We start from the raw sequence: 26588 nt of genomic DNA on the forward strand, positions 1-26588 counted from the left end.
TTCCACCGACCAATGAAAGCCCCTCAAAAATTAACAATGGATGCTAGGGTCTGGAAGAGAGAGGGAAATAATCGTATTGACGGGATACATATCTCTCAATCTAATTGAATAATAATTTACCCCTCAACCTTCCTCAATCCTCACTTCTCTCTCTTAAATTCTTTTGCCCAACACGCTATCCCCATTCTACCGCTCCATGCCTAACTTCTTGGCGCCACACCACCACCTCACACTCACACCGCTACTAGTACCACCACGGTACCAACGAGTCTATAAATTTTGGTTGTACCGAGTAAGGACATGCATACGAATAATTTTACTATTTTAGTGCGAAAATTTTGCAGTAATTGTGGGCGTCAAATAACAACACCCTACTAAATACATAGTATATTTTATGTTACAACCGCTTATTTTAGTTTTTCGGTGAAAATAGACTGCCTACCGCGGTAGTGCATACCTAGCAGGTAGTGTCTACTTAGAGAACAGTTACAGTTCAAACTTGTGTAATGTTTAATGTATCAGCCTGCATTACAATTGAACTCCAGATTTTATACAAAGACAGATAATACATAGGCAACCAAAAAGATGGTAAAATGTTTAACCCTGCTAACTACTTAGATAATCAACCAAGACAACATAATATAGGTTATCTGACAATCCAGTAAACTGTTAAGTTATCCCTGAATCAACCTCCAAAAAAGAAACAAGCTCCATATCTTCAGTTTTTGTCAACGCGCAACATTGCATCTCCCTTGCATCTTCCCCTCGGATTTTCACCAAAAACCAGAATACAGGATGACACCAGACAGCAGGAGCATTTTCTAGTGTCACACAGCTAGAACTTACACCAACATCAGTTCATAATTCAGCGTCCTGCAGAGAAACATTTTACGTGAGAAAGTACAATTTACAGTAGCATACCTCAGACCTCAGTGAGTTTATCACACAGTACAAATCTGCACCAGCAAACAGTAGCTTACTCTGTGATTCAAACAGGTTTGTTTAACACTTGTATAGGTAAGATGAAATTCAGCAGTCTTACATTTTTACATGCCCAACTTTGGTCAATCAAAATTCAGCAGTCAACACAACCACCTATTTTACTGAGTCTCTTCCATAAACTTGCTAAATTATTTTACTGAGTCTCTGGTCTTACATTTTTACATGCCCAACTTTGGTCAATCAAAATAGGCAGAGGTTGTGTACTCCAGCAACAAAGTAGAGCGTAAGTAAGACAAACACAAATAAACAATCACAGGTTCTGTTAACCTTTAGACTTCGCCTCACCATTATGGAAGTTCTAGTTAAGCGTGCTAATATGCAAGATTTTCCCCATCCTAGAAGTTGGGATACAAGATCTTAACAAATCCTTCTTACATTCATTCTATTTCAACTTTTCAAGGCAATGTTTCCTACTTCCTAGTCCGGGATATCAGCACAAATCCAGTTTAACAGGAAAGTCTCCAACATTTTAGCAATGTAAATAAGAGTGCATTATATTCACCTGATTTTCACTTACTTTTTTTGAACTTAACTGAACTTGTTTCTCCTGATATAAGTGGAAATAAAGTGAACAGAACAGAGCCTAAATATCAATCAAAATCTTTGTCAATAAAATCTAAAAATTACAAGGAAAAACTAGCGAGTAGAAGTGCATGCCCCGATATTAATATCTTAAAAAAAACAAAAGAAATATGGCTTGTGGATTCAAATATGACAAGATCGATTACCTTCACGAAATTGGCCATAAGTGTGACGCTTTGAACACTCCTCCCTCATCCAACTTCTTGTGAGCATGAATTAGCAGCCATATTTACATGAAGTTGTGCAATCTCCCCATTCGCTGAATATTGAATTGCCCCCATCAACACAACCACCTATTTTACATGCCCAACTTTGGTCAATCAAAATTGATAGAATCTCATGACAGATCCAGCAGCTAGTATCATAAGCTCCATTGAAAATTACAGCTCATTTGATCAGAAAGGAGATTGACACAGTGGGCAAGTTGACTTGTGGGATGTTGAAAACCATTTATAGAGGCAGGCGGCATGGAATTTATGCTTGCAAGTCTTGCAAGCAAGACGAGGAAGGCTGTGATTGGTAGTATGAATCACACTGTAACAGATAGGGCACTCCTCAACTCCTTCAAATTCCTTGTCAAAGTTACTCTTCCATATCCGTATGGCCTCAGCTACCGCGCCGTTCTGAAATAAGAGACAAATAAAATGTCAACAAAGTGTCCGTCAAAGCCCTCGGCTGCATAGAAAACATAAAAAATAACAAGGGGAGAAAGTGCCATAAAAAATCAGATATGCATGTAATGAACAAAATTAATACACACCCAGGATTCATCTAACTTGCTGATTGTTTTTTTTTTTAATTGGAGTAAACAATATGTCCTATTGTCCTATGTTTCCATGAAAATTGCAGCTGTTTGACTTTTACACTATTCACGTACTAATTTTGACCACATGTTTTATTTACGTAACAAAAGCAAATGTCCTTATGTAAAATGTATACTTTGAATACATCAACTTTTTATAATTTTAACTAATACGTAGTATAAAATTAGATACACTAATGGTCAAAACTATGATTTGGCAAGTGATAGTCAAATTGTTGCAAGTTCAATGGAACGGAGGAAGTAAATATCTACTTTCTTCTTCTTTTGACATCTCCCTGTATATTTTTATTTTCTTTTGTAATGTCTTTTGTCATATTGGATGGGGTCATGGGGATCAGAGAGAAACACATGTATGAAAATCCTACCGTGCATAGAGCACTGAAAATTACTGATCAAAGGCAACCCAGTTGCTAAGATTCAGGCACTAAATCTGTTAAAGTAACAGATCAGACAGATCCAACATTAAGAATTGTCAAACAGTTATTATAATTTCAAACGATTAACAAGTAAATATATAAAGCCATGCAACATCCTGAGTAGCCTCGTGTACCATTTCATCAACAATCAGAGACTCAGAGTAACTTAGTAAGGTATTCTTTTTGCAAGGTGACAAGTAAATAACGCATTCCAACATGGAATGCTATGTTACTTCAACACTGGTTGACGGAGGATATCGGATCTTCCGATCCTTCTACACGACATGACACGTAAATATTCAGTGGCCTTGTATGAAATTTTTTACACCTAGTGTCAGAGGAGTGTCAGGTCCTCCGATCCCTTGTCGGACACAACACCCAAATGAGTATAAGTAACACATTGCACCACATTTCCTTATCATATAAACGTAATTCTTTGCTTTTCCACAGTAAAACGCAGAAAATATAATTAGACTCCCTCTTCTTTTCCAAATGTGAGCTGACGACTTCGGGTATGTCATATTTGCACATAATACACATGAAAAATTATTGGAATGTCCAACAAGAAGTTAAGCGATTACCTGATTACGGACAAATGCCATCATGGATAACAACCATTTTCTTTGCTTTACTTCACTTATGCCAAGACTCCTTGTACACTCCACATCCACAAGCCTTAATGGGTAGGAAGCAGGAAGACGGATGACCAAATCCATACTGGTCTCATCCTTGGTATAGGTGGCAATGACTTCATTGGCTGATTTGCTAACACTAACAGCAAAACACTCGTCTACGAAATCAGATTTCTTTATCTGCATCAGTAATTGGAAAATGAAATTTATCAGCATCACAACTCAATTTAAGAGGACGGAAAGAGGGATTAAGACTTTGGTTATGCATTGCTTAGAGTCTAATAAAATACTAGCTATTAGAAATTAATAATAATAATAATAATAAGCACCAGCATGTACAGCCACATGGCTTACAACGCACAACAAATAAAAGAAACAGATGAAGCAAAATGAAAAGCTGCATATAAGAAGGGGGGGGGGGGGAAAGTGGCAAACAAGTGGTAGACAATGATGAAAGGGGAGGAAGTGTCCTCGCCTACCTATTTATCCTAAGGGGAAGTAAACCCGCTACTTATGGTCAACTCCTCAAATTTTAACAAGCCATTGCTTCCTATTAATGGCCATGTCCTACCTTCTTACCCTAATTTATTTTGTAATGACAGCTGGCTAAATAACAAAAAGCATTCTGCTCCAACAGATGGATCAGATAACAACTGTAAAGACCACATCCATAAACTCCATCCTTAGTCCCCAACAAACTCTAAACTTAAGCTGAACATAGCGAGTACAAAAGCCGAGGATACACCAACTATTTGCAAAATTAACTAAAAAAATATATGTACCAAGGAAAAAGAAAATGAGTAAACAGAAGTTATGAAATTAAATTTTAAGGAACCTAATAGAAAAATAACACCAGAATATAGCACTGAGATGCTGACTGGAAACATAACATTGTGCGTCTTACGCATATTATCATCATTTAAAAAGAATCATTAAGATCAGGTAAAAAACATGGAAGTAAAGAATTTCTGATGTTTATAATTCAAGTACATCTATGTTAAATCAATCGAAGAGTATGATGCATGCAACTAAGAGGAAAGAAAAGTAGGATAATAAACACATATAAGTGAAAAGAGACTGTAAATGTGTTATGCCCACTCATACATGTATGCAAGACATCACTAATGGCTCTACATGTACACACAACAGATCTGGCAAAACACAGGTAACTGAGTATACTCCATACTTTTGAGAGGATCTGAATATACAAACCTGCGATAATTCATCTACCATCAAATGTGGGCTGCACCATGTTTTTGTGAAAGATTCTATGGCAGATGAGACAGAACGATCACGTAAATCATTGAACCAAACTCGAACATAAGCAGGGAGGACGCGAAGCATTAAACCAAATATTGCAGCAGCAAGTGATGCCATTTTTTCTGGCCCAATAGGCCAAAGCGATTCCACTGCAAAGAGTATAGACCCCGTACTGATAGCACGTGTTGCCGCAGTAGCAATATTTACAAGCTCGGGTGGGGTTTTCAAGTCTTTCTTCTTCAAGGCATGTGCTGCACATAATTCAACAGGAATGTGCTGGAAAAGACAGTCCAATATGGTTGAAGAGGCAGACTCCTGTATCTGTTGAACCAATTTCTCCCTATTGGGGGAAGAAGATGGCAAGGACACTAGATAGCTCAAAACTAGACACCAAGCAAGGAAAAGATGCACCTGCACATTCGATATACTCTATCAATAGACTGTTAAGATTGCACAATTCTTCAACCACTAGGTAATAAAACAAGAGGACCAAAAACTCATTACTGAGGGAAACCAGCCTTACCCTTTCTTGTGCTTCCAAATCCATGTATAAAACATCAAGTGGTAATTTGTGAATCAGGCAATGTATCTCCTCTCTCGAAGTAAGGTTATTCTCTGAAGACAAATCAAGATCATGGGATCTAACATCATCAGTAGAATTTCCAGTTAATGTATCTGAAACATGATCTCCCACCAAGGCCCAACTAGAGAATGGCTGACTTGAAAGGAGAACAAAAGAAGCAAGCTGCAAGACAGATACTGGTTTAGGAGAGAATAGGATGGCCATCAAAGAACTAATAGCACCAGTTCTTAAACCCCAAAGCTCAACTGCCTTAAAAGCTTGTTCTCTAGAATGTGTGGAAGATTTCAAAGCATTTGAAGATACTAAGTTCCAGAAGTGAGGATAAACATGATGGCTTCTTGCTATTATGGATAAACTCTCGCATGAAAGCGAACTCGAAATAGATTCTGCAATACCAACTGACAAAAATATTCGTAGAACATCCTCCTGGACCAGATCAATAGTTTGACTACATGCTTCTGTCCTTAAAACTGTTAGCTTCTCAGCTTGATCCAAAGAATAACATCCCACAAGCTCCATGACTAACAAAAACGCGTAAAGAGCATTGGTTGCAATGTTCACAAGAGATGGATCCAGATTCTGCATGATCTGTTTAAGCTTGCTTATCACAAGATCTAAGTTATCTCCAGACCCATTTCCAGTTTCAAGATCCAAGCATTCAGCAGCCTCCTCCATTGTTGTAACTACCAACTCAATCCAACACCTCAAGTTAGACAATACAAATTTCCAGTCTTCTTCATGAAATTCCTCCCAACAGTACCCTACTGCAATAACCATCAAGCGTGATAGCAATAGTGATACGGCTGGTAGCTCATTCGTGACAACAAATGAGTTAGCATCATGCCTTTGCTTACGGAACACATCGAGTAAAAGTTTTTGCTCCAACGAACTAGGATCCAGTTTTAAGTGACCTACATCAGCTGTTGTGCTCAAAGGATAACATGACAAAGCCAACTGAAACCAATCTTCCATTTCTGCAAGTACATATCAAATGATTTATCAAGCTAATGAAAAAAGAAAGAGAAGAAAATATTATGTAGTTATAAAAAAAAAAACTTTGTACAACAGGATTAAACAAAGAACAAAACCCTTAATCCACCATCCGTGGCAGGCTGACAGCCACACAACAGGTGGATCCTAATCAACGACTTTTTTGCTCCTCTTTTTAATCAACATTCCAGCATCAACAATAAAGCCTTAGTCCCAATAGAATGGGAAAGCAAAAGATAATATACAGTAAGAGCAAATTCAAACATAGAAATGGAACCACTAGTGAAGTGATTGCCACCCAAGTACAAGTACTTGCACACAAGCCGAGGGCATATGGAATTATAAGCAATGTGATTGCCAAAAGTACCAATATTTAACGCAAAAGCGCCCGAAGGCAAAACAGCCAATCAGGATCTAGCCAAGCTTGAAGACAATATATGCAATTTTGCAAGCACTTCATCAGTTTGGTTTCTGTATATGACAGTAAATATTCAGCAACTCCAAAATCTATTGACTTACCTTCACCAGATGTCCATGACATCAGGGATGGGAAATCCCGAATCTTTTCAAGCCAGTCCCGAACAACAGTTTCTCTAAAAGAATCAGGCGAGGCATCTTTAACTAAACCACCGGATCCCTTATTATGGCACAAGAAGTGCGAAAGAACAGATATCAGGGGTGGAAGAATTCTCAAACAATTCATGTTTGTTTCTTGACCTATATAAAGCTTGTTTAGAAGCAACTCCCAGAGTCCAACAGCTTTTTCTTGTTTCCATATGCCTTCATTCAATAGAGTAAAAAGTAAAGATACCAGGGCTCTCAAAAAAGGCTCTTCAATATCATCAAGATCTTTACTTGAAGGTGGCCACGTATTGAAAAAAGTAAACTGACTCTTTTTTCCGCGTACAAGAGCGCCTTCAAGCAAAATATTTAAAGTGGAGTCAAATAAGCAGATTAGGCTACCACCACTTTCTCTTTTAGCGTAGGAACTTAAAGAAGGTAAAAGAGTGCTTAAAGCACCACCACTAGACCACTTCCAAGTGCAGAGCATTTCGGCAACAACCCAAGCTCTGGAAAATTCAGGCTGAGAAGTATCAAGCTCATTGGCTGCTCTTTCTTCTACATCTAAAGGTTGTAGATCAGAGCCAAACACCACTCTGCTGATACCCATTTCAGAAATAAGCTTGTCAACTAGAGCAACAAACATCTGGCTCCGAGACATCTGCATAAAAGAAAATCTCATGAAAATCTCATAAAAACATGTTACTAGGCCATAAGCTGCAGGAAGGGGGGGGGGGGGGGGGGGAGGGGGACAAGTATGAAACTTATGTGGAGCATTTTTCTTCATAGAGAAGAAGAGGAACTTCGATTTCAGCATTGTTTGATTTAACAACGAAACTTACATAAGCAACTCGTACATGTAAGTCAAAGGTTAATATAATTAGAAGCAGTGCAAGAACAAGTCCCATAAACATAGTTGTTTACATTGGGAAATTTACTCTTTTAGGCATTACATGCAAAAAACAAAAGTGGTGTGACCATGGTCCATTACACAATATATACTGATTTTGATGGTAAAACAGATGCATTAGTGTAAGAAAGAACAAGGGAAACAGGATTTAGCCACTCTTAAATATCTACAGGGGGACCAAGTGATGCTAGAAAGCTAGTGCAAGTATTTATTGAACGGTTTTCCATTTTGTGCATAACTAATGTGAAGCAAAAACTAAACTTCTCATGTGTTGTGAATTCAGTTGCTCTACCATGCCTCCATAACCTAAGAAGCTAATGTTTTCTTCAGCACACATTTTTTAAAACTAACAAAAACAGTTCTTATCCCTGCAGTGACACACAATTAAACCACAAGAAAAGAGTCAATGACGTATCATCTCTGACACCTAAAGAAGGTCTAGGTAATAAGGTAAAAATCTTTTCTGACTATAGTCAGAAAATCAAGATACCTAATGGTACAGTTTCAAAGTTGCAGATCCAAGGACTTGGAGAATACTTCAGAGCACCAATATCCACATTGAAATCAAATCCAAATATAAATACTAGAAATATAAAATATGAAAAACAATTAGCTCATAGTATTCAAAATCTATAAGGAATATGGATTCCACTTACATGTACATCAGTTAAAACACCCTCATCTTTTAAGGCATATTTTCTCTCACTATTACTGTTATCTGGAGTGATCCACAAAGGCCAAAGTTCATCAACGCTCAGAAGCAGATCTACTAACTTTTTCTCCTCTATTTCACTCAGACAAAGATGCTTGCTAACTTCAATCATCCAATTGCAGCATAGAGATGTGATCATGCCAGCATCAAATGCATTCTGCCCAAAAACAGCAGACCTGATAAATTGTATAAGAAGACTTCCTAATGTCACCCGACTTTTTGACGCAAGGCTTCTCCAAAATTCTTTGCTCATACTTGTACGGAAAACATGCATCGCTTTACCAAACTCCTGCCTGGGCAAGATATTTTCAACTGAACAATCTTCGCGCTTAGCATCTGATGCTCTTGACATATCATATTCCCAATCAATTACAAAGGTAACGCCTCCAATGCCAAGAAGCAACTCACTATCCTCGCAATATGATTTCAAGCTAAAAAGGGTGCCTCTGAGAACTTCCAGAGAAATGTAAGCCATCCTAACCACATCTGCAGATTTTTGAGTGTCTGATATAGTGGACTTTGTAAGAGAACATGATAAAGAACCAAAATCCCTCACGCATGAGAAAGGGGACTCCAAAACAAAGGCTAAAAGATTTCCAAATACTTCTCTGTATATCCGAATGACGGCACTTTTAGACAGAAAAGATGTATCATCCTCCTCTGATGTACCACCAAGAACAGCTCTGAGAGATTAAAAAAAATCAGAGACAACATAAAACAAGCGTCAGAACTGAAAGTAAGTATTAACACATACTACTAGTAATTACATGAACATAATGTATCAAGGATACTCAGCCACATACAGTAAATAGTCAATAAAAACAATTAAAAAAAACATGGCAAAGTACAGGAAATATCCTAGTAAAAAGAATAAAAGGTTGATAAAACCAAACTGGAGGCATGTTGGAGGCTGATCAGCGTAAAGAGGAATCAAATGGAGGTGAGTCATACCGTATAAATTGCAAATCACAATCTATTAAGGCAGGAGCATTCTGCATAATAGAAACTGCAATTGAATCCAGCAGCTCATGTTGCCAGTTTGCAATTTTAGAGAATTTATCATCACCAAGTTCTGACTTCCTTTTGATCAACTTCCTAGCTTTCTCAATTAGAATTGACAACTTTCCAATATAGAATGTTGCAGAATGGTACATATTGGCAGAATATGAGACAATAATATTCCACTGTTGATTAAAACATTCATCGTCCAGCAATGCAAGCAAAAGATCTAAGCGAGCATCCATGGCACTCTCACTTCCACTGAAACACCAAGAGACAAATGTTTCTTCATAAACCTTCAGAAACTTGCTTACTTCTCCATCAACTTGGCCGGCGGCACTGCCATCTGCACTTTCCTCAATTGGAACGAGTCTCAGTACAATGTTCCGTGACCCAAAGATAGAAACCACAACGGAGAGAAATTTAACCACCTCAGCTGATTCCTGATTTCCAAAACACAACAGATAATGAGCCAAAGATGGTACATCGTACGCTACATAATTTTTTTTCCTCATAAAAAGGCTCCCATGAAAGGCATAGTATGGGGGGTCAATGAATGTGACATTACCTTACAACGCAAAGAAGATGTTTCTCAAAAGTAGAAAATGAAATAATGTTCAAAAGACAACTAGTTGAGACATTCCATTTAGCACATAATAATGAAAGGCTGAAATTTGCCATAAGATACGTAAAAAGAAATAAAAATCATCACCCCGAATAAAATCTATTAGATCAATAGTTGAATGATTTCCAGATCCATGAACACAACCTACAATAAAATACATGAAACAACTCATGCCCTTACTTCATCTCCAGACAAAGTGACAATTATACATGCATCATCTTGAAAATGCTCACCAAAACTTATGCAAAGTTGAATTACTTTTCACTTTTCACTCATTTTATGAAGAAAAAAAACTTGCACAATGAAATCGAATCATCACTAATAGCAAAAATAGCAAGGTGAATTGCCAATAAAAAGATGCAAGAAAGCAACTTATATCATACTAAACAACATTTATTTTGTGTCCCCTTGATGAAATCTACCACTGCCTAAGTATTGGCACACGATAGAATTTCTGACAACTGACCTATATGCATAGGATCCTGATACGTTTAAACCCAAATGCTAAGAGGTTTTGTGGTTAATGCTAATCTCAAACGGATTCTATATTTTAAATCGAATGGAACAAAATTGAACGTGCTCGGTCAAACGAATCGAGACGAATAAACTTAAATGGTAAGTTGTAATGAACCCAACTAATGAGGCCCAAGAAAAGCAGCCCAACAACAATAGCAACACAACAGCAAACAAGGACAATAGAGCAATCAGTAGAGAATGTTAATATAAATAGAATTAGAGGAAGAGTGAAGTTTAGGAAATGGGTAGTGAATTGTGAGACTTGTGACCTAAAGTCACTCTTTTGGAGATTTGTAGCCTCAAGCTACTGCCTATTTGTATCCGTACTGTTTGGTGCTAATCAAAATCTTCTTCTTTTCTATATTTTTGTGCGAGTGTGGGACTGAGTGAAGAAAGAATTTGTTGGTTCTTTACACTTGGTATCAGAGCGGACAGATCCAGGGAAGAAGCAACCATGGTACTCTCAAATACACAGAGATTCGAAGCCTTGGAGAATGGACTTGCTGAAGTAAGCCAGAGAACGAATGGGTTTGAAGAAACGGTGCAGCAGCTGGTAGCAGAAGGCATGGCTGCCTTTCAGAAAATATTGGCCAAACATTTTGTGGCCAAAAGTGTAGAAGATGCACAGAAGACAACCACCACATGTTTGGAAGGCAAAATTGATAGGTTCAAGGAAGAGCAAGGCATACACATGGCGATAAGGAAACAGGATCAAGAGAGATTCCAGGAGAAGAGGAAAGCCACAACCCAGAAAAATCCCACTATACCACAGCAGCCTTTAAGCGAGGATGAACTCGACCACTTGAACAACAGAAGGTTCGATGAAGATGATGAAAGCAGAGTGTTTGAGAGGGGGCGAAGAAACGGTGATCGTTTTTTATCAGATGAATTTGGAGGAGGTGGTTCAAATGGTGGAAGGTCCAAAGATAATTTCGGAGTTCTAGAGGGCTATTACGCCGGCGAAGGTCGAGAAGATTTTTTTGACAGAAAATCTGGTTCGGGTGTCAATCTCAACATCTTCAGGTGTGGGGGGGCAGAAGAAGAGCCACCACCAGGAGACGGATTTCATCGCGGTGGAGCTGTTTCTTGCGGTGGTGCTGGTTCTGGCGGTGGCCCACGCTTCACCGGAGGTAAGAATAGTTGTAGATCTGATTCTTTGTTAACAAAAGGATTTGGAGGTGGCGACTCATGCGGTGGTGCTTCCAAAATTGGGGGTTATGTTCATGAAAATGGTGGTGGCGGTTTCGGCGGAGGATGTCAACCAGGTGGTTACATCGACAACCACCGTGGTGGAGGAGATTTTGAGGAAGGTGGAGTCAGAGGAGGTGGTGGCCAAGGCTTTTTGGAGGTGGAATGTAGTTTGGTGGTGGTGCCGCCCTTATGGTGGCCGGAACCTGGACAAGGAAAGGAGCAAATTTGTGGAGTGGATCAGATGCTAGTGGTTCCGGTGGTGGGCCAGGCAGATTTTCCGGTGGGAATTGTGGTGGTGAAGCACATAACTTACAGGAGATGTTTCAAGAGTTGTATGGAAGAAGCTTCAATGAGTCACATGTTGGCTTGAAGAAGGAGGAATATTCTAGTAAGGGCAATAGGGTAAATGGTGAAATGGCTGAAGTTAGGTAGGAAACATGTGACCTTTCAAGTTTGAATATAATTATTGAAAGAGGAGTCAATGTGGACTATTCTTTAGTCACTAGGTCCTGACTGATTTTGGGCCTACAAACTCAAAGCCCAATGCTGAAATTACTAGTTGTCATCCCATTTCTCAAGCCCATTCTTTTAAAGCCAGTAGCTCCATCAACTTTTTAGAACCTCGTTTGTCTAACTTTGATCCCACTTATACCTCCTGTTTATTTTCGTACAATACCAATCCAAACAACATTTGCTTCAACCTGTACACTTATCCACCCTATTCGAACAACATCAATTCTTCCCACCACTCCATAGTATCTCGTGAACGGTTGGTGAAGATCCCTTCCATGGCGCCGAAACGTATTAATCATTGTTGCCGAGGCCGAGAATTGATTGCCGACTACTATCCACCTTGAGGACAAGGTGAAAGTTTAGGGGGTCGGTATTGTAATGAACCCAACTAATGAGGCCCAAGAAAAGCAGCCCAACAACAATAGCAACACAACAGCAAACAAGGACAATAGAGCAGTCAGTAGAGAATGTTAGTATAAATAGAATTAGAGGAAGAGAGAAGTTTAGGAAATGGGTAGTGAATTGTGAGACTTGTGACCTAAAGTCACTCTTTTGGAGATTTGTAGCCTCAAGCTACTGCCTATTTGTATCCGTACTGTTTGGTGCTAATCAAAATCTTCTTCTTTTCTATATTTTTGTGCGAGTGTGTGACTGAGTGAAGAAAGAATTTGTTGGTTCTTTACATAAGTTTCCACTATTATATCAGAAACTATTAAGAATAAGAAACTGTCTTCCAATGACACTTAAATACTTAATAACGGCTGTAGAAACCAACTTGAAAAAATAAACCTTCCTAATGTGACAAAATTAGAGATCTTACTGGCTCTGCAAAAGCTAATGTAAACTAAAATATCTAACAAACTAAAAGCTAACATAAACTAATATGATAATAAATATCCTTATACTACAAGTCTAACATCAACCCATTGTAGGCTTTGTAGTGATCAAACTACGGTCCGTGACCGCTAAGCCCTCAAATGACCCCCCGAGTAGGCCACTATCCAGTCCAATGATAATAAAAGCTGACAATTAAGGGATATAGGCCATAGAGCTTTACTGATGCTTGATCAACTTGACCCTCAAAAGCTCCTGCATCAGATCCATCAAGGCCAAGCTGGCCAACTCCTTAATTATGTCGCTTAGGCTATAGAAACATTTCCTATCATACCCCTTTGATGGCAATTATCATTAATTGTTTATGGTTAAAAGAAAAGAATCCGGCTGTACCTGCATTAAATCTTTGAAGGAAAATATCTACCACGGTCAACTAATCCAAAACTTAATTTTACAAAAATCTTTGACAAAACCCAGTAACCCAAGACCATGATTTGGTTGCATAAGCCTTTTATACTTCTGCCATAATTGGAGATAGCAAGTGATTGCTACCAAGGGAATATAAGTAGGATGTTTGCATCATGGTCCGACTCCCGAATTCCTTTGAAGCCTGACCACTAATGGAAGATGAGGCGCGTTGCACTTATTTTTAAATAATAAAGATATTAAAATTGTAATTAATATTAACAAATAAGGAGTACAAAAAGGAAGGAAAAGTTGTTCTTCCACATCAAGCAAGATCACAATCAATATCAATTTTAATATCTTGCAAAACCCCATTCCGCCTCTGCTCACAAAGGATGTTAGATAAGCCTATCATATCCACACCTAATCACATAAGTTGGCACACAAAAAGATCAGCGCTCTAAATTATAACCATTTACACCATATGAATGCCATAAAAGCATAGCGCCATAGCAAGTTCTTCTCCTTGGCCCCTCAAAACAACACAAAACGTACTTGTAGCAAATCCAACACACCTTCCACCTATTATGCAATTATTAATCTCTTAAAAATCCTCTAAAACTTATTGTGGTATTACCTTTAAAGTAGTTCCTTAATTGTTTTTTTTTTGGAGGATGTCTAGAGAAGGGAAGAAGAAAAATGAAATGAATGGAGAAGGAAAGAGAAAGAGGGAGGTGGATGGAAACCAGTTATTCGTAAAATAGTCATTTCATGTCCATTACACGGAGGAGAGGGAAGATGTAGACCCTCTTGGGCAGATGTTCGTAATGGGGTCTATGCCATTCATAGATAAACTTGAAGATTGGTATGTTTTATGAACAGAAGTAAAAAGAACTTATTAGGTAGTTGTTTTCAAAAGTGGACATTTAACAGGTAGTTGTTCACAAAATTTCCAGCAAGTTACAAGTTCATACACGTTTAGTTCAGGTGAAAAGAACAGGCCCAAGATTCACTCAGCATAACACATAAACTCCGCCAGAGTGAATGGCAGCAATTGACAAATTATCTTGATTTAGCAGTCCAAAGAACAAGGTGGCAGACTGGCAGTGCTACAATTCTAAGACCATGTTATGTTAACAAAGAAATGCCACAATCATGTCTTGAAAACCTCAAGAAATTCTATTAAAAGCCTAAATCCCATGTTGAGCCTAAAAGAGCCCCAAAATTACTTATTCAGAAACTTTCAGATTTTACAGCAACAAAGAGAATGTACAGATTATAATCCAAACACATGATGACTTGATGACTGTCAATCCATTCACATAATAAGCAAAGCTCCCTGAAAGCATTTGTGACAATATCACTAGTTCAATAAGATTTCCAGAAATCAGAAATGTCTCTCTCGAACACCAAGAACTCTCAAATCCCAATTGGATTAGCCGATCAGCACAGTAGCCAGCAGGCCAAATATACTTTGTACGGAGTATAACACTAATGAGTATTCCTAGACTGCATTTATCACAAGCATTATTCTATTCTGCTATTAAAGGATTTCATCCAAGAAAAGGAAACCAAAATCACCTACAATGCAGAACATCCTACATCCATGACACTGAGATCAGAAGCTTTGTTTGTGGGAAAGAATCAGTCAAGGACCTTGGATCAAAAAATATTTTCCTGACCTCAACAGAAAAACTCTATCACTGCTCCAAAAATGAGCCACCAGTAGCTCTTAGCTCCTATTACCTCCGTTTCAAAATAATTGCACAGTTTCTAATGGCACATTATTTAAGAAAGAAGAAAGAGAGAGTGTAAAAAAGACAACTCCAGCCTTTTAAAAGCGAGAGAGAAGAACGGATACGCAGGGCTATCCAGGGAAGCAAATGAAGAATTGAGAGTTAAAAAGACAGTAACAACGAGCAAGATCTTCACAAACATAATGAAATGGATACTAACATGAAACTTACATGGGATATAATCAGTGGGAGAGACCTTTCCAGCATAGGACCAACCAGATAATCCAAGGGCCAACTTTCAGATTTTAACTCTACATACTCTTCCACCAGCACTAAAAATCTTATGGCTTTCCCTATATTCCCAGAAGCTTCCTTTACATGCTCTGCTTGCTGAAATGTCTCAAGGCAGCAGCCCTGAAATGCTTCACAAAATGGAGTGAGCAGTTTGCATTCCAAAGAGTATAAAGCAGAAAGGACATCAATTATGCAGCGTCCCAGGTCATGCAACTGCCCTTGTTTGATGTCTAATAAGTTTTTGTCTAACAATTTGGAGGTGTTGGCGTCTGCATGCCTTGCCTCGGAGTAGATCAGAAAATCATGCCACAAAAGCTTCACAAGTACATTATCAACAAGAGACATACGGAAAATGTATATTGCATCTTCTCCACTACAATATCTGGAAAAAATAAATAGAAATATATAAGACACTGAAGACTCAAGACAATAAATGTACGGTATACAGAGAACCTTCATGTTAACGGCTAATGATGATAAGTCCATAGTTAACACTTCCCTACCATCTTTCTTTTCCCCTAAACTTAGCCTAGTGAGGGCACATGAAAGCATGCAACTTTTAATGGGCAGAACTCAGAAGTGATCCCTCCCTACCATGAGTACTGAGCAGAGCAAGAGCAAACTTGTCCACATGCATTTACTAGTAACCATAAGATACCTTCACGCAACCCTCTTTTATGTTGCAATAACCATCTCGAGAATATATAAGCAAAATACAATTAGAAAATATCGTACAGAATATGAAAGATCTAACTTTTGGATTGAAACTATCCAGAATCTTTTGCTCTTTATAAAGGTGGGCTCCTCCTCACGCTAAATATATTCAACATTTCAACTTCGACTAGAAAAAGTACATAACAAAATGTTATCACTTTCAGCCCCAATTGTTCCATTGTCTCTCCAATCAGCCTTCTCAAACAGGGATCGTATGTGTTGCGAATTGTTCTTAAGGTATAGATTAAACTGATTTCATAGACAATAGCCAAAGACACAAATCACTAAACACCCAGGATTCAACACTAGGCAACTGTTTTGGATGTAAACTGTCAAGTGCCCCTCTTTTTTTGTAACAAAGCTACGTACATAAAAATGCATAATGTATACAGTCAGTAGTCAACTATTTTAAGATAAGTTCAGATATAAGAATATAATGTAAGTTTAGATAAGTTGAGATAATACAAGGGGAAAAAATAAGTCGATTAAAATAGAGCCGTAATTTAAAAATATTTTTTTTAAAAATCCTAATATCCTAACCGCCAACCAAAGGAAACCACCGTAATATTTGATCCCTAACAGAGACCGCCAAGAGAAAAGCTGCACAAAAGATTTTATTTTTGCTTTGGAGATGATATTTTAGTCGAGAAGTTAGTACCAAGAGAGATAATAGGGAGAATCAAAACGCAACGAGGTGGAAGAGGAGAAACAAAAGCTGCTTTGCATTGTTAAAAGGTCGGCTTCCTGCTTTGAAGCACTTCATTCAAATAGGTAAAAGTCATCAGCTTTTTCCCTTTCTTTTTTTTTCACTTTTATTTATAAAAATTAGGAACTACAAACATTTTGAAACACTTCAGACATTTCAGAATTAAGAAACTTCTCAAAAGCAACCCAAGAACATTTGGGGCTATATGTTTTTATAGAAGTTTCGGTGTCTAGAAATTTTACAGGACTCCAAAAATATGGGGGTTAGACACTTCTGCGTTTAATGGAAGATGCCCATCTAGCAATGCAGAAAGCCAGTAATGAAAACTGACCCCTGCCACACAAAACAATTACCAAAGAAAAAACATACCTTCCACAGTTATGTAAGACCCAACGGAAACATTCTTTAAGGGCCGCCAAAAATGCCAAGCGATCAGCATTAGTAGGATGAGATGCATTTCTTCCTAACCATAGGTGCTGGAAGAAGTCAACAAAGTACTTTTGGCCCCCAATAACTTCAGCAGGCAAAACATCTAGAAGAAGGACCAAAGCAGGGTACGACACCTGTTGTGACCCAAAGCAGCCATTTTTCAGGAACTGCCAGAAGCGATTCGAAAATGTTTTCTGAAAGTTTATATATGACCAACTCCCAGAAAATCTCCTAGAAAATAGCAAAAATGTTTCCCACAATGCTGTATGACAAGATGGGTCCTTTTCTTGGAATGCACCAAGTATAGCAGTAGCAAGACCTTTCACATCTTCTTCACTAAAAACATCACCAATATTCTTGATGAAACTTCTGAGCACTGCATATGTAGCTGACCGAACAGCAGGGCTCTCAGATTTGAGAAAGTCAAGGAAATAATGATGAGACACGAATAAAGTCTTCGCAGAAGAAATAGCCATAACTTGAGCTTTTGAACCCTTTGTTGATTGAATGTTTGAGTCTTCAGCAGCAGGTTTCTCTGACTGCACGCCAATCAACACATCGAGAAGTGTAGCAAGAGCCAGTAATGATGATGAAATAACCTGACATTCGACAGAACAGAGGGAAGCAGGCAGAATAGACATTAAGTAAAGAAATATATTCTTAAAAAAAAAGTATGTAGCGCCTGTAAAAAAAAAGTACTTCATCCATTTTTTTTCAATTGCACCATCTAAGATTTCACGCTTGCCAATACACTGTTTTAACCACTAATATCTCTCATAGTCTCATTATACATTTTAAAAAATTATAAAAATTTGATAATTTTAAAATATATTTTAAGACGAATCTAACAAGATCCCACATGAATATAATTTTCCTTACATATAAATCACAAAAAATAAATATATAAAAATAGTTGAATAGTGCTAAAACCAAGATGGTGCAATTATTAAAAAATGGAGGAAGTATGTAATGAAGGCTGTAAAAATATGTGATGCATACAACTTGTACGTTCAACATCACATCTCAAGTAACTGTCCTTTTAATCCCAACAGTTATCATCCAAAATGAACTCATAAATGATAAGTACATATAAATATAAAGTACTCCATATAAGTTTACATCAGATACTGGACAACTGACAAACACATACCCTTGGATGCATTTCCACCAACTCATCCGAAGCGGTAGCAAGATCAGCCATACCCTTCTGCGTAAGCTTTAAATTGTCTTCCAGATACTCAAATACCTCTGGAGCACAAAATATTAGTGCATCTAGTCTTTTTTCCTGGGTTGGAAAGGCAACCTGTTTCAACAACAAATAGATAACATGTTTTAGTCTGCACGAAGTCAAGCACTTAAGCAGAGGTCACCCCTACTGTAATTGAAGCTTACCATTTTACACAAAGACAAACTACATTGTAGAATCTTTTATAAAAAAGTGACAAACAAAAACTATTTGATAGAAGGCTGTAAACAGCGCTATGCGAATACATGAAACAGATAAGAAATACTAGACGCAATGCATATAACATAAATAACCATCCAACATTATATATTTATATGATTATATCTCAATTAATTCATTCTTTTTTACACAAAACAACAATAATCATTAAACAAGCAGTGAACTACTCACAAGTTTTGCAAATGAAATACTCATAATTTATAACAGTCTAAACAATGGAATTAAAACTCGGTTGTTCCATTAACACAATGGTCATGTAACGGATTTTGGATTTTCCGTTCAGCGAAACCCCGTTACATAACGCCGCGAGAAAAATCACATCTTTCAACCTACATCGAGAATTACGAACCCGCATTAGAACATTTTTTCCCGTCACATCCGCGCATTTGTCTAAATATGTTCAGTAATTATGTAGTTTACGAATAATGGAAAATTGAGTAATTATTTGTTCAAATATGTTACCCACTTGTATCATGATAGGTTTGGTTATATTATGTCGAAAGTATAATTTTTAAACTTAAAAAAGCTATACGAGCCTTAAACCAATTAGTCTTATTCAAGTTGTGTTAACCGCAATCCGTTTAATTTTTCTGTTACAAGCCGTCAGTTCTGTGACAACACGACCATTACCGCGATGGCGACCGCATCCGTTATTTTTTCTATGAGTCTACTCTAAAGTCAGCTAAAAACCCGGAGAAAAGGTAAATTGGCATGGACACGTCAAATACACTCGTATTGTAGACGATTCAAATATTCTTCTAGATTCAAGTATGCTATCACGTTAAGCTCGATAACGCCAATCAAGTTCATTTCTATGAGCAATGAAGCATTCACAAGTAAACGTTTCGTTAGGCTAAGCGATAATCATTGAAATTCTTATTCCTAAGCTCCCTTGAAAATATTATAAAGGGTCGGAAAAATTGATGTATGCTCAATCCCAATTTCATTCCCCTAAAATGCCTCAACATGTTTTCAGATATATGCAAGGAGGGGAAAGGGAAAGTCAATTCTACATGACAAGGGGGGAAGAGACAGCAACCTTGGCCAAGTGAAGAACCACTCCACATAGTGGATGCATCTGAAGTATGAAAGTGTATCGTCCCATTGAAGCTGCTTTTTTTTCTTAGCTTACTTTTACTTAATTTCTTTTGTCTTATATTAGAAGTTTGTAATTAAAAGGGGAAGGAGGCGAATCAGAAAGGTATCTTGAGAGTATTGGCAATTCTGGGAGATAGAATTGAGATATCCTCTCGAAAGTTCTCACCCTTTGTATTACAAGACTTGAGCTTTATCTATCAATCAAAATACAACCTTCCTCTATATTCTTGTTGTTTCTGTATTGTGTGGAAGTACCAGGTTCGTTTCAACCCCCACTCTATTTCAGTAACATGAGTTGATCACTTTGCTAGAATTCAATATTTTTAACTTTTAACATTCCCTTATGATGCTTAAGATGAGATTAACAAATTGGTAAGGTACTTCTGTTCCTACTTATAATAGGAGTAAAGGAATCATGAAAAAGCATGATCAAACTACAGTAGTTTCTTTCCATTTTAGAGAATTCATTACCCTATATGCACAGAATGCATGCATCAGTTCATCTATGCACATCTGCACAAGTGCACATGTATACATGCATGAAAAACACAGTGGAATTGTCACATAACAGGAATTGTTCATCAAGCATCTCCACCATAAAGCATGTGAACAGAATCGAAAATATTGGTGTTTGGTTTTTCAAACTCAGTATCACTTCATTGACAGAAATCAATGCAACAAAACCAATGCCTTAAAAAAACAGGCCTACTCCGACAATGATGTTTTCTAGATGATGTTTTAGCTAGCTAGTTTTACAGAACTTCACAATGATATACCATAGGAGTCCATCAAAGATACAATACAATAAATTGTCATCAAGTATGGCACTCAAAAGGCAAGCCAACTGTCTGATCATGAACCATACTAGTAAAGGAAATTATCACAAACCTGTAGTGATCGCTTAGCAGCTTGAGAAACTTCAGAAACTGAATCAAACTGAGCAAACCACCATGGTCCCATCAAAGACTTAAGATGCAGAGCCAGATCACGTCTGCAGAAAGGGGGAAATCGGTTATTCTCACCTAAATCCTTTAACAGCCTCCCATTCATAGGCATTGGTTATCAATTTATATTCTCCTTTAACAGGTAGAAAACACAGGTAAAGCAAAGCAATATCAATTATAAACCTTGAACCATATGTTTTCCTTCTCTCCCCTTCTTTGTGTCTCTCTCTTTAAACCCCCCCACCCCTCCTTTCTCTTTCTGAATGGTTAAAAAAATTTAAGTAGTGGGAAGCAAAAGAACAAACCCAGCAGCAACGACAAGGCTCGTCATTGTGTCATGAGTCGCTCGGCGAACTTCTCTATTGTAATCCATCAAAAGCCTCCGGTACTCAAAACCCTGAATCACAAAGTACAGGTCAAAGAGAAGTGAAAAATGACTGGCATAAAACTGACAAAAAATTACTCACAGAACTCAATCACTTTGTATTTATACCAGCTCAGAGTCACAAAGCTAAACTGCTTTGAACTTCCCCCCACACTGTCATAAGGTAGACCTTCATCATGACTAAAACAAAAACCACATCTCAAAGACTACTTTAATTAAACCAAGTGACAAGAGCCAAATGTGATATTATCTGCCTCCCACGGCCGACACCTCCCTAAGTCACGATTACTAAGTTAAACAGAACAAGACAGATGTACAAAAGAAACATAAAAGGAAAACCTTTCATTAAGGAATGAGTTGGAAAACAGAAGAAAAGCTAACTAGTGGAAGATGTTCAGTCTATAAGTGATTCCAAGACAACACAAAAGTCGGATAAAGTTTTAAGACACTGAAAAGCAGATGAAAGGAGATACATACCCATTGAGGAATTATTGGTAATACATCTTTCCCGGACTTGTCTTTCAGTAAGGTTGATAAAGAATTTAATGCTTTAAGCTGCATAAAAAAAAGAAATTTAGAAAAACAGGAGTCAACTTCAAGATCAAAAGACATCAATCAAATAGTTTTCAACTTCTAGTGACAGGATATTTGTCTCAGCTATAATAAATAAAAAAGACAGGAAATTGTAAAAGAGAGCTACCCAGAAAAATTTTACCGCACATATTTCTAAACCAGATAGTCCGCTTTTACTACACTGGCAAGGGTCCCACATTTGATATTTCCTGGTAGTTATTATTTCGTAACAGAAACAATCAAAAGAAATACTCCCTCCGTCCTTTAATACTCGCATCGCTTTCCTTTGCGGGCAGTCCTTTAATACTTGCACCGCTTCTATAAATGGAAATTTTTACCAATATTATATTATTTTTCACACCCCTACTCCATACAAAAAATCATTTAAAAATTCACACCCTTCACTCACCACTCATCACCCTTACACATTTCCCACTAACTATATTAAAAAAATATCCCACTATCAACTAACACTCATTAAATTAATAAGTCAATTTAGATGTCTTAAATTCCGTACCGGTCAAACCGGTGCGAGTATTAAGGGACAGAGGGAGTAAACTACTAGGAATTCAACCATAAAAACTTCGTTAGGATCAAAGTAATAGTAAAAGAAATTTGTTCATGAATAAAGGCATGCCACGATTTCCACCTCATTTGAAATTAGTGTGTATGGGATAGGCGGGAAAACATATTTTCCAGGCTTCGTTTAAACCGCTGAGGATGATGACGCCATTTAGGACAAAGCTAAGATATAAAGAGACTGAGAAGATCATTTAAGCAAGTAGAGATAGTGGGTAGAGGAGCTAGCTTCTATGTGTGATCTTTTGTGAATTCATTATATCAGATGTGCGGAATTCTAGAGTTTGGTTTGGAGATTCTTCAGGTGTATTTCACGGAATTCATTCCTTGCTTGCTTGACTTAACTCCCTAAGTATTCAGCCTTTTTGTTAGCTAATTTCATATGGAAGTAAAGAGTACCTCTAAACTCTAAAGGTGCGGACTTTCATGTGGACGCTAGCATCGGCGAGGAATAATAGGATGACATTCAGCAGAATAGTGGGGAATCTCACTTAACATATGCAAGTTATGCCGGTAAACAGTGAGTCTTCTCACATATTTTCAGTTGCAAAATGAGACTTGGGTTTGTCCTTTTACTATTAAGATTGACTGCAAGTTCTCTATGTGGGGTTTGAGAAATCCTGAGAGAAAAAGGTGTGGTGAAATGTTGTGATGGCGATCTTGTGGAGTATATGGTTGGAACAAAGTAGACTTACTTTTTCTGGAGCTTTTGTTTCTTGTTAGACAAAGTAAATTTGTTAGAACCTTTGTAGGCAAAGGCAGCGGGGGCTTTTAAGGGTTATTCAATTGGGGAGATTCAAAGGAATGCGATTCATATATTTTTTCTTTTGAGTACTATTTGAGGATTTTTGTCCTCTTGCTGTGAACTTTTTCTTGATTAATTAATACATTGTTTTTTCGTATAAAAAAAGACCATTTAAGCATGTGATACGGAAACTTAAAAGGTGCACTCAGATATGTCAAAATAGGGGGAAAGGAACGTTCTTATAGTCTTTAGATTTTTTGTACCAAATCTAACAATAAATCTAAACAGCTCATCTATTACCACGTTTCGGTCGCCCATATTTCACATGCCATCCAAAAAAATTCCACACCCCATTAGTTGGCACTGTAAGCAACCCTCATACTAAGCACAAAATCCAAACAATCAAACGAAACTCTACTAAATGACACAACAGTGAATCTCTTAGTGAATCAAAGTGATCATATGCTTAGTCGGCCACTTTGCAACATTAGTAAGTTTTTAGTACTTGCTCTCTCAATCAACAAAAGTAGTATGTCAATATTAGTAATAAGCATCAAAGTTCTTCATCTTTCCTAAGAAAAATTTGCCAGAATTCAACTACAAACACTAATTACCTTTGTGATGGGATCTTTTCGAGCAAGCCTTTTCAAGTATAGTACCATCTCACCATCAACACCCTGCATTTAAACACCTCAACATCACGATTTCATCAAACCAATGAAAACAATTCAAACACCAATTCTCTTGCAATGCAACCTCACCAATTCAACATCCATAACATAAACTCCCAAAATAGTTGTAATAATTCCACTCAATTAAAAAACAATCAAAACCCCGGAAATCATACCGCGAAAGAAGTGGATTCATCCCCATGTAGAGCAGAATCAACCCGGGAACTCCCCACGTAACCTCCGAAACCGATTGAGGCAGCACCCGTAGGCACCAAAGAAGCAGCTAGACTGAAAATGTTCAACAACAACACTGATTATAATCTACCAAATTAGAGAAAAATCATACACAAATTAAGAATAAATTAACCCAAAATGATTGATTAAAGAGGCAATTGGAGTTTAACATTGAGTAAGTACAGAACGAGTAGAGAATTCAAAGGGTTTACCTGCTGCTAGAAGCGCGAGCTTTGGTTCTGGCACTATCACCCTTTTGTTTCCCCATTGATTCTCCCCCCTTGCAATATCTTGTCTTTGTACGGTGTATCTGGGTGCAAAATGGCGGAGTTGGGTGTTTCTGGTGGTGGTTTTGTATGTTTAGGCGGTGGCGTGATGCTATGCCGCCTTTGCTGCCGTCGGAAGATCTTTCAAAGTTTCGACAAGTCTCGTATTCACTTCTGCTATTAGAGAACGCAAGCACTAAATGCAGTACAAAAAATGCTAAATGTAGAATAAGTTAATGATACTTACAAAATTTATAAGTCGAAAATACCCTTGTTTTTTCATATCCATTATCCAGCCTTTGACCTTTCATATCCATTATCAGCCTTTGTTTCTGTTCTTCCTCGTCTGCCTCTCTTCCCATTCAACAAACACTCTCAATTAATTTTCAAATTTCTTTCTCTCTCCTTGCTAAGATCAGATTTTTGTCGTTTAATTGTTTAATTTTGTTATTTAATTATTGATTATCTTTCAAATTATGTATAGGAATTTTGACTTTTTTTTTTAAAGAAAATCTGAATTAGATGACTTCCGTATGTTTCTTCCGGTGGTGTTTGTTGGCTTTCGGAAATTTTAAGCGGTAGTGTTTTATAGGTTCCGGATGTTTTAGCAGGTAATTGATTATAGTTTTCGGAAATCAGTACCGGCGGAGGGTCATAGTTCTAAGATTTTTTGCCGGCAGTCAATCAAGGGTTCCGTTTCCGGCAACAAGTCATGGGTTAATGGGATGAAGAAGATGGCTAATTAAGTTGTTGCTTCAATTAGACAAATTAAGAATAAATAATGCTATAATCAGAATGATTTAGTGAACCACAATACAACAATTATGTTGTTCATCCCTTCTATGAAAATGGCGGCATAATGAAAATCTCATGTATGAAATTACTATAATCAGAATGAGTTGTACCCAAAGGGAATTGTTATGGTAAAAGCATATCAATGACTAATCCCATGAATGCGTTAATTACATTAGGCTAGCTAGATAAAAAGGATACAATCAATAAATCATGGTCACCGCATACAACTTCTAGCGATTGTTATTTTTAATCGGGTTTGTTTTATCTTTACTCGTCATACAATATAAGTCCGGTGAAAATTTTGAACAGAATTCTTTGTAAATATTACAGGAGGTAAAATAGTCGTTGTTGCGTAATCACCATTATCCATCGATTTGCAGCACAGAGGTAAAAGTTAAAAGATTTTAGAGTTATTAATTTACAAGTCATTGAATACTAGAGTGATTATATAGCTTTTGGATGGAAAAACGAATAGATTATAACAAGGGTAATGTAGGAATAATAATATTTAAGTAATTTTAAGTTATTCTGCATTTAGGTAAAATACTACCTGCATTTAGTACCACCCATTGGAGAAATGTCTTGTTTAAGGTGTTACTATTTGTAGCCCCTTTTTTACTTATGTCGCTCATTTTCTATAAGGAAGTATCACTCTTGTCCCTCTCACAGAGTCACGGCCTCATCCCACTCACTCATCTCTAGACCTGTCAAAATTCGACCCGTCCCAAAAACCAACCCAAACCCGACCCAAAAATAATGGGTCTTGAACAAGAATTTGTAACCCGTAACCCGATTTTATCTGAACCCGAGCAACCCGAAAAGTAATGGGTTTTTGACCCGATTGATTGAACATCATTGTATTTATAGTAATAAAATGAGATTATGAGAAATTTTAAGCATAGGAAACACGTTGTTGTTACAATTGTTGGGTGTAATATGATTTTAATTTGAACTATATGTCATTCTATGGTTGAATTTGACTAAATATAAATTTGTGTAAGAGAAGTTTGTGAATTTGTGACCAAATTTTGTATATTTATTTCTTAAATTAAGGAAATATAGTACGTGTTTTAAAATCTCTCAACCCTTTGGGTCGACCCGAACCCGAAAGTTCTGCGTCTTGAACAAGCATTTGTAAACTCGAACCCGAAAGTGACCGACCCGAACTAACTCGAATCCGAAAATAATTTTTTAGAACCCGACCGGACCGACCCGTTTGACAGGTCTACTCACCCCTCTTACCAATGTTTCCTCTTTATTTCTCTAAGTCTATTTTTCCCACTTTAGCCACCCCTACTGCAACTTCCGGTAACCACCGCCACCACTGTCGTCACCATCGCTGGTTGGAATTTGGAGAGTTGTTTCTGCCAGAAACGAAAAATGGACGACGACCTTCCATC

General features: G+C 37.5%; 1 protein-coding gene across 1 annotated transcript; it reads right to left on the reverse strand.

The window, feature by feature from the left end:
• Positions 1-486: 486 nt before the first annotated feature.
• Positions 487-24681, reverse strand: LOC110798047 (E3 ubiquitin-protein ligase listerin). The gene is made up of 18 exons (XM_022003176.2): positions 24663-24681; positions 24340-24567; positions 24070-24181; positions 23837-23899; positions 21803-21880; positions 21246-21337; positions 20885-20987; positions 18584-18736; positions 17374-18032; positions 15522-15966; positions 9423-9913; positions 8416-9154; positions 6808-7510; positions 5239-6272; positions 4668-5126; positions 3405-3635; positions 1731-2207; positions 487-873 (listed from the first exon to the last, which is right to left on the reverse strand). Exons 1-17 carry the CDS (start codon positions 24674-24676, stop codon positions 1980-1982), a joined length of 5832 nt encoding a protein of 1943 aa, XP_021858868.2. The 5' UTR covers positions 24677-24681; the 3' UTR covers positions 487-873; positions 1731-1979.
• Positions 24682-26588: the final 1907 nt, after the last annotated feature.

Source organism: Spinacia oleracea, chromosome 2, assembly GCF_020520425.1.
Source record: "Spinacia oleracea cultivar Varoflay chromosome 2, BTI_SOV_V1, whole genome shotgun sequence".
Classification (NCBI taxonomy): Eukaryota; Viridiplantae; Streptophyta; class Magnoliopsida; order Caryophyllales; family Amaranthaceae; genus Spinacia; species Spinacia oleracea.

Excerpts from the sequence above, each read along its gene's own strand:
- LOC110798047 (XM_022003176.2), bottom strand. Across the intron at positions 20,988-21,245 it reads AGCCTTGTCGTTGCTGCTGG|ACGTGATCTGGCTCTGCATC; the intron begins GTTTGTTCTTTT and ends CCCTTTCTGCAG. Across the intron at positions 18,033-18,583 it reads TGGTGGAAATGCATCCAAGG|GTTATTTCATCATCATTACT; the intron begins GTATGTGTTTGT and ends GTCGAATGTCAG.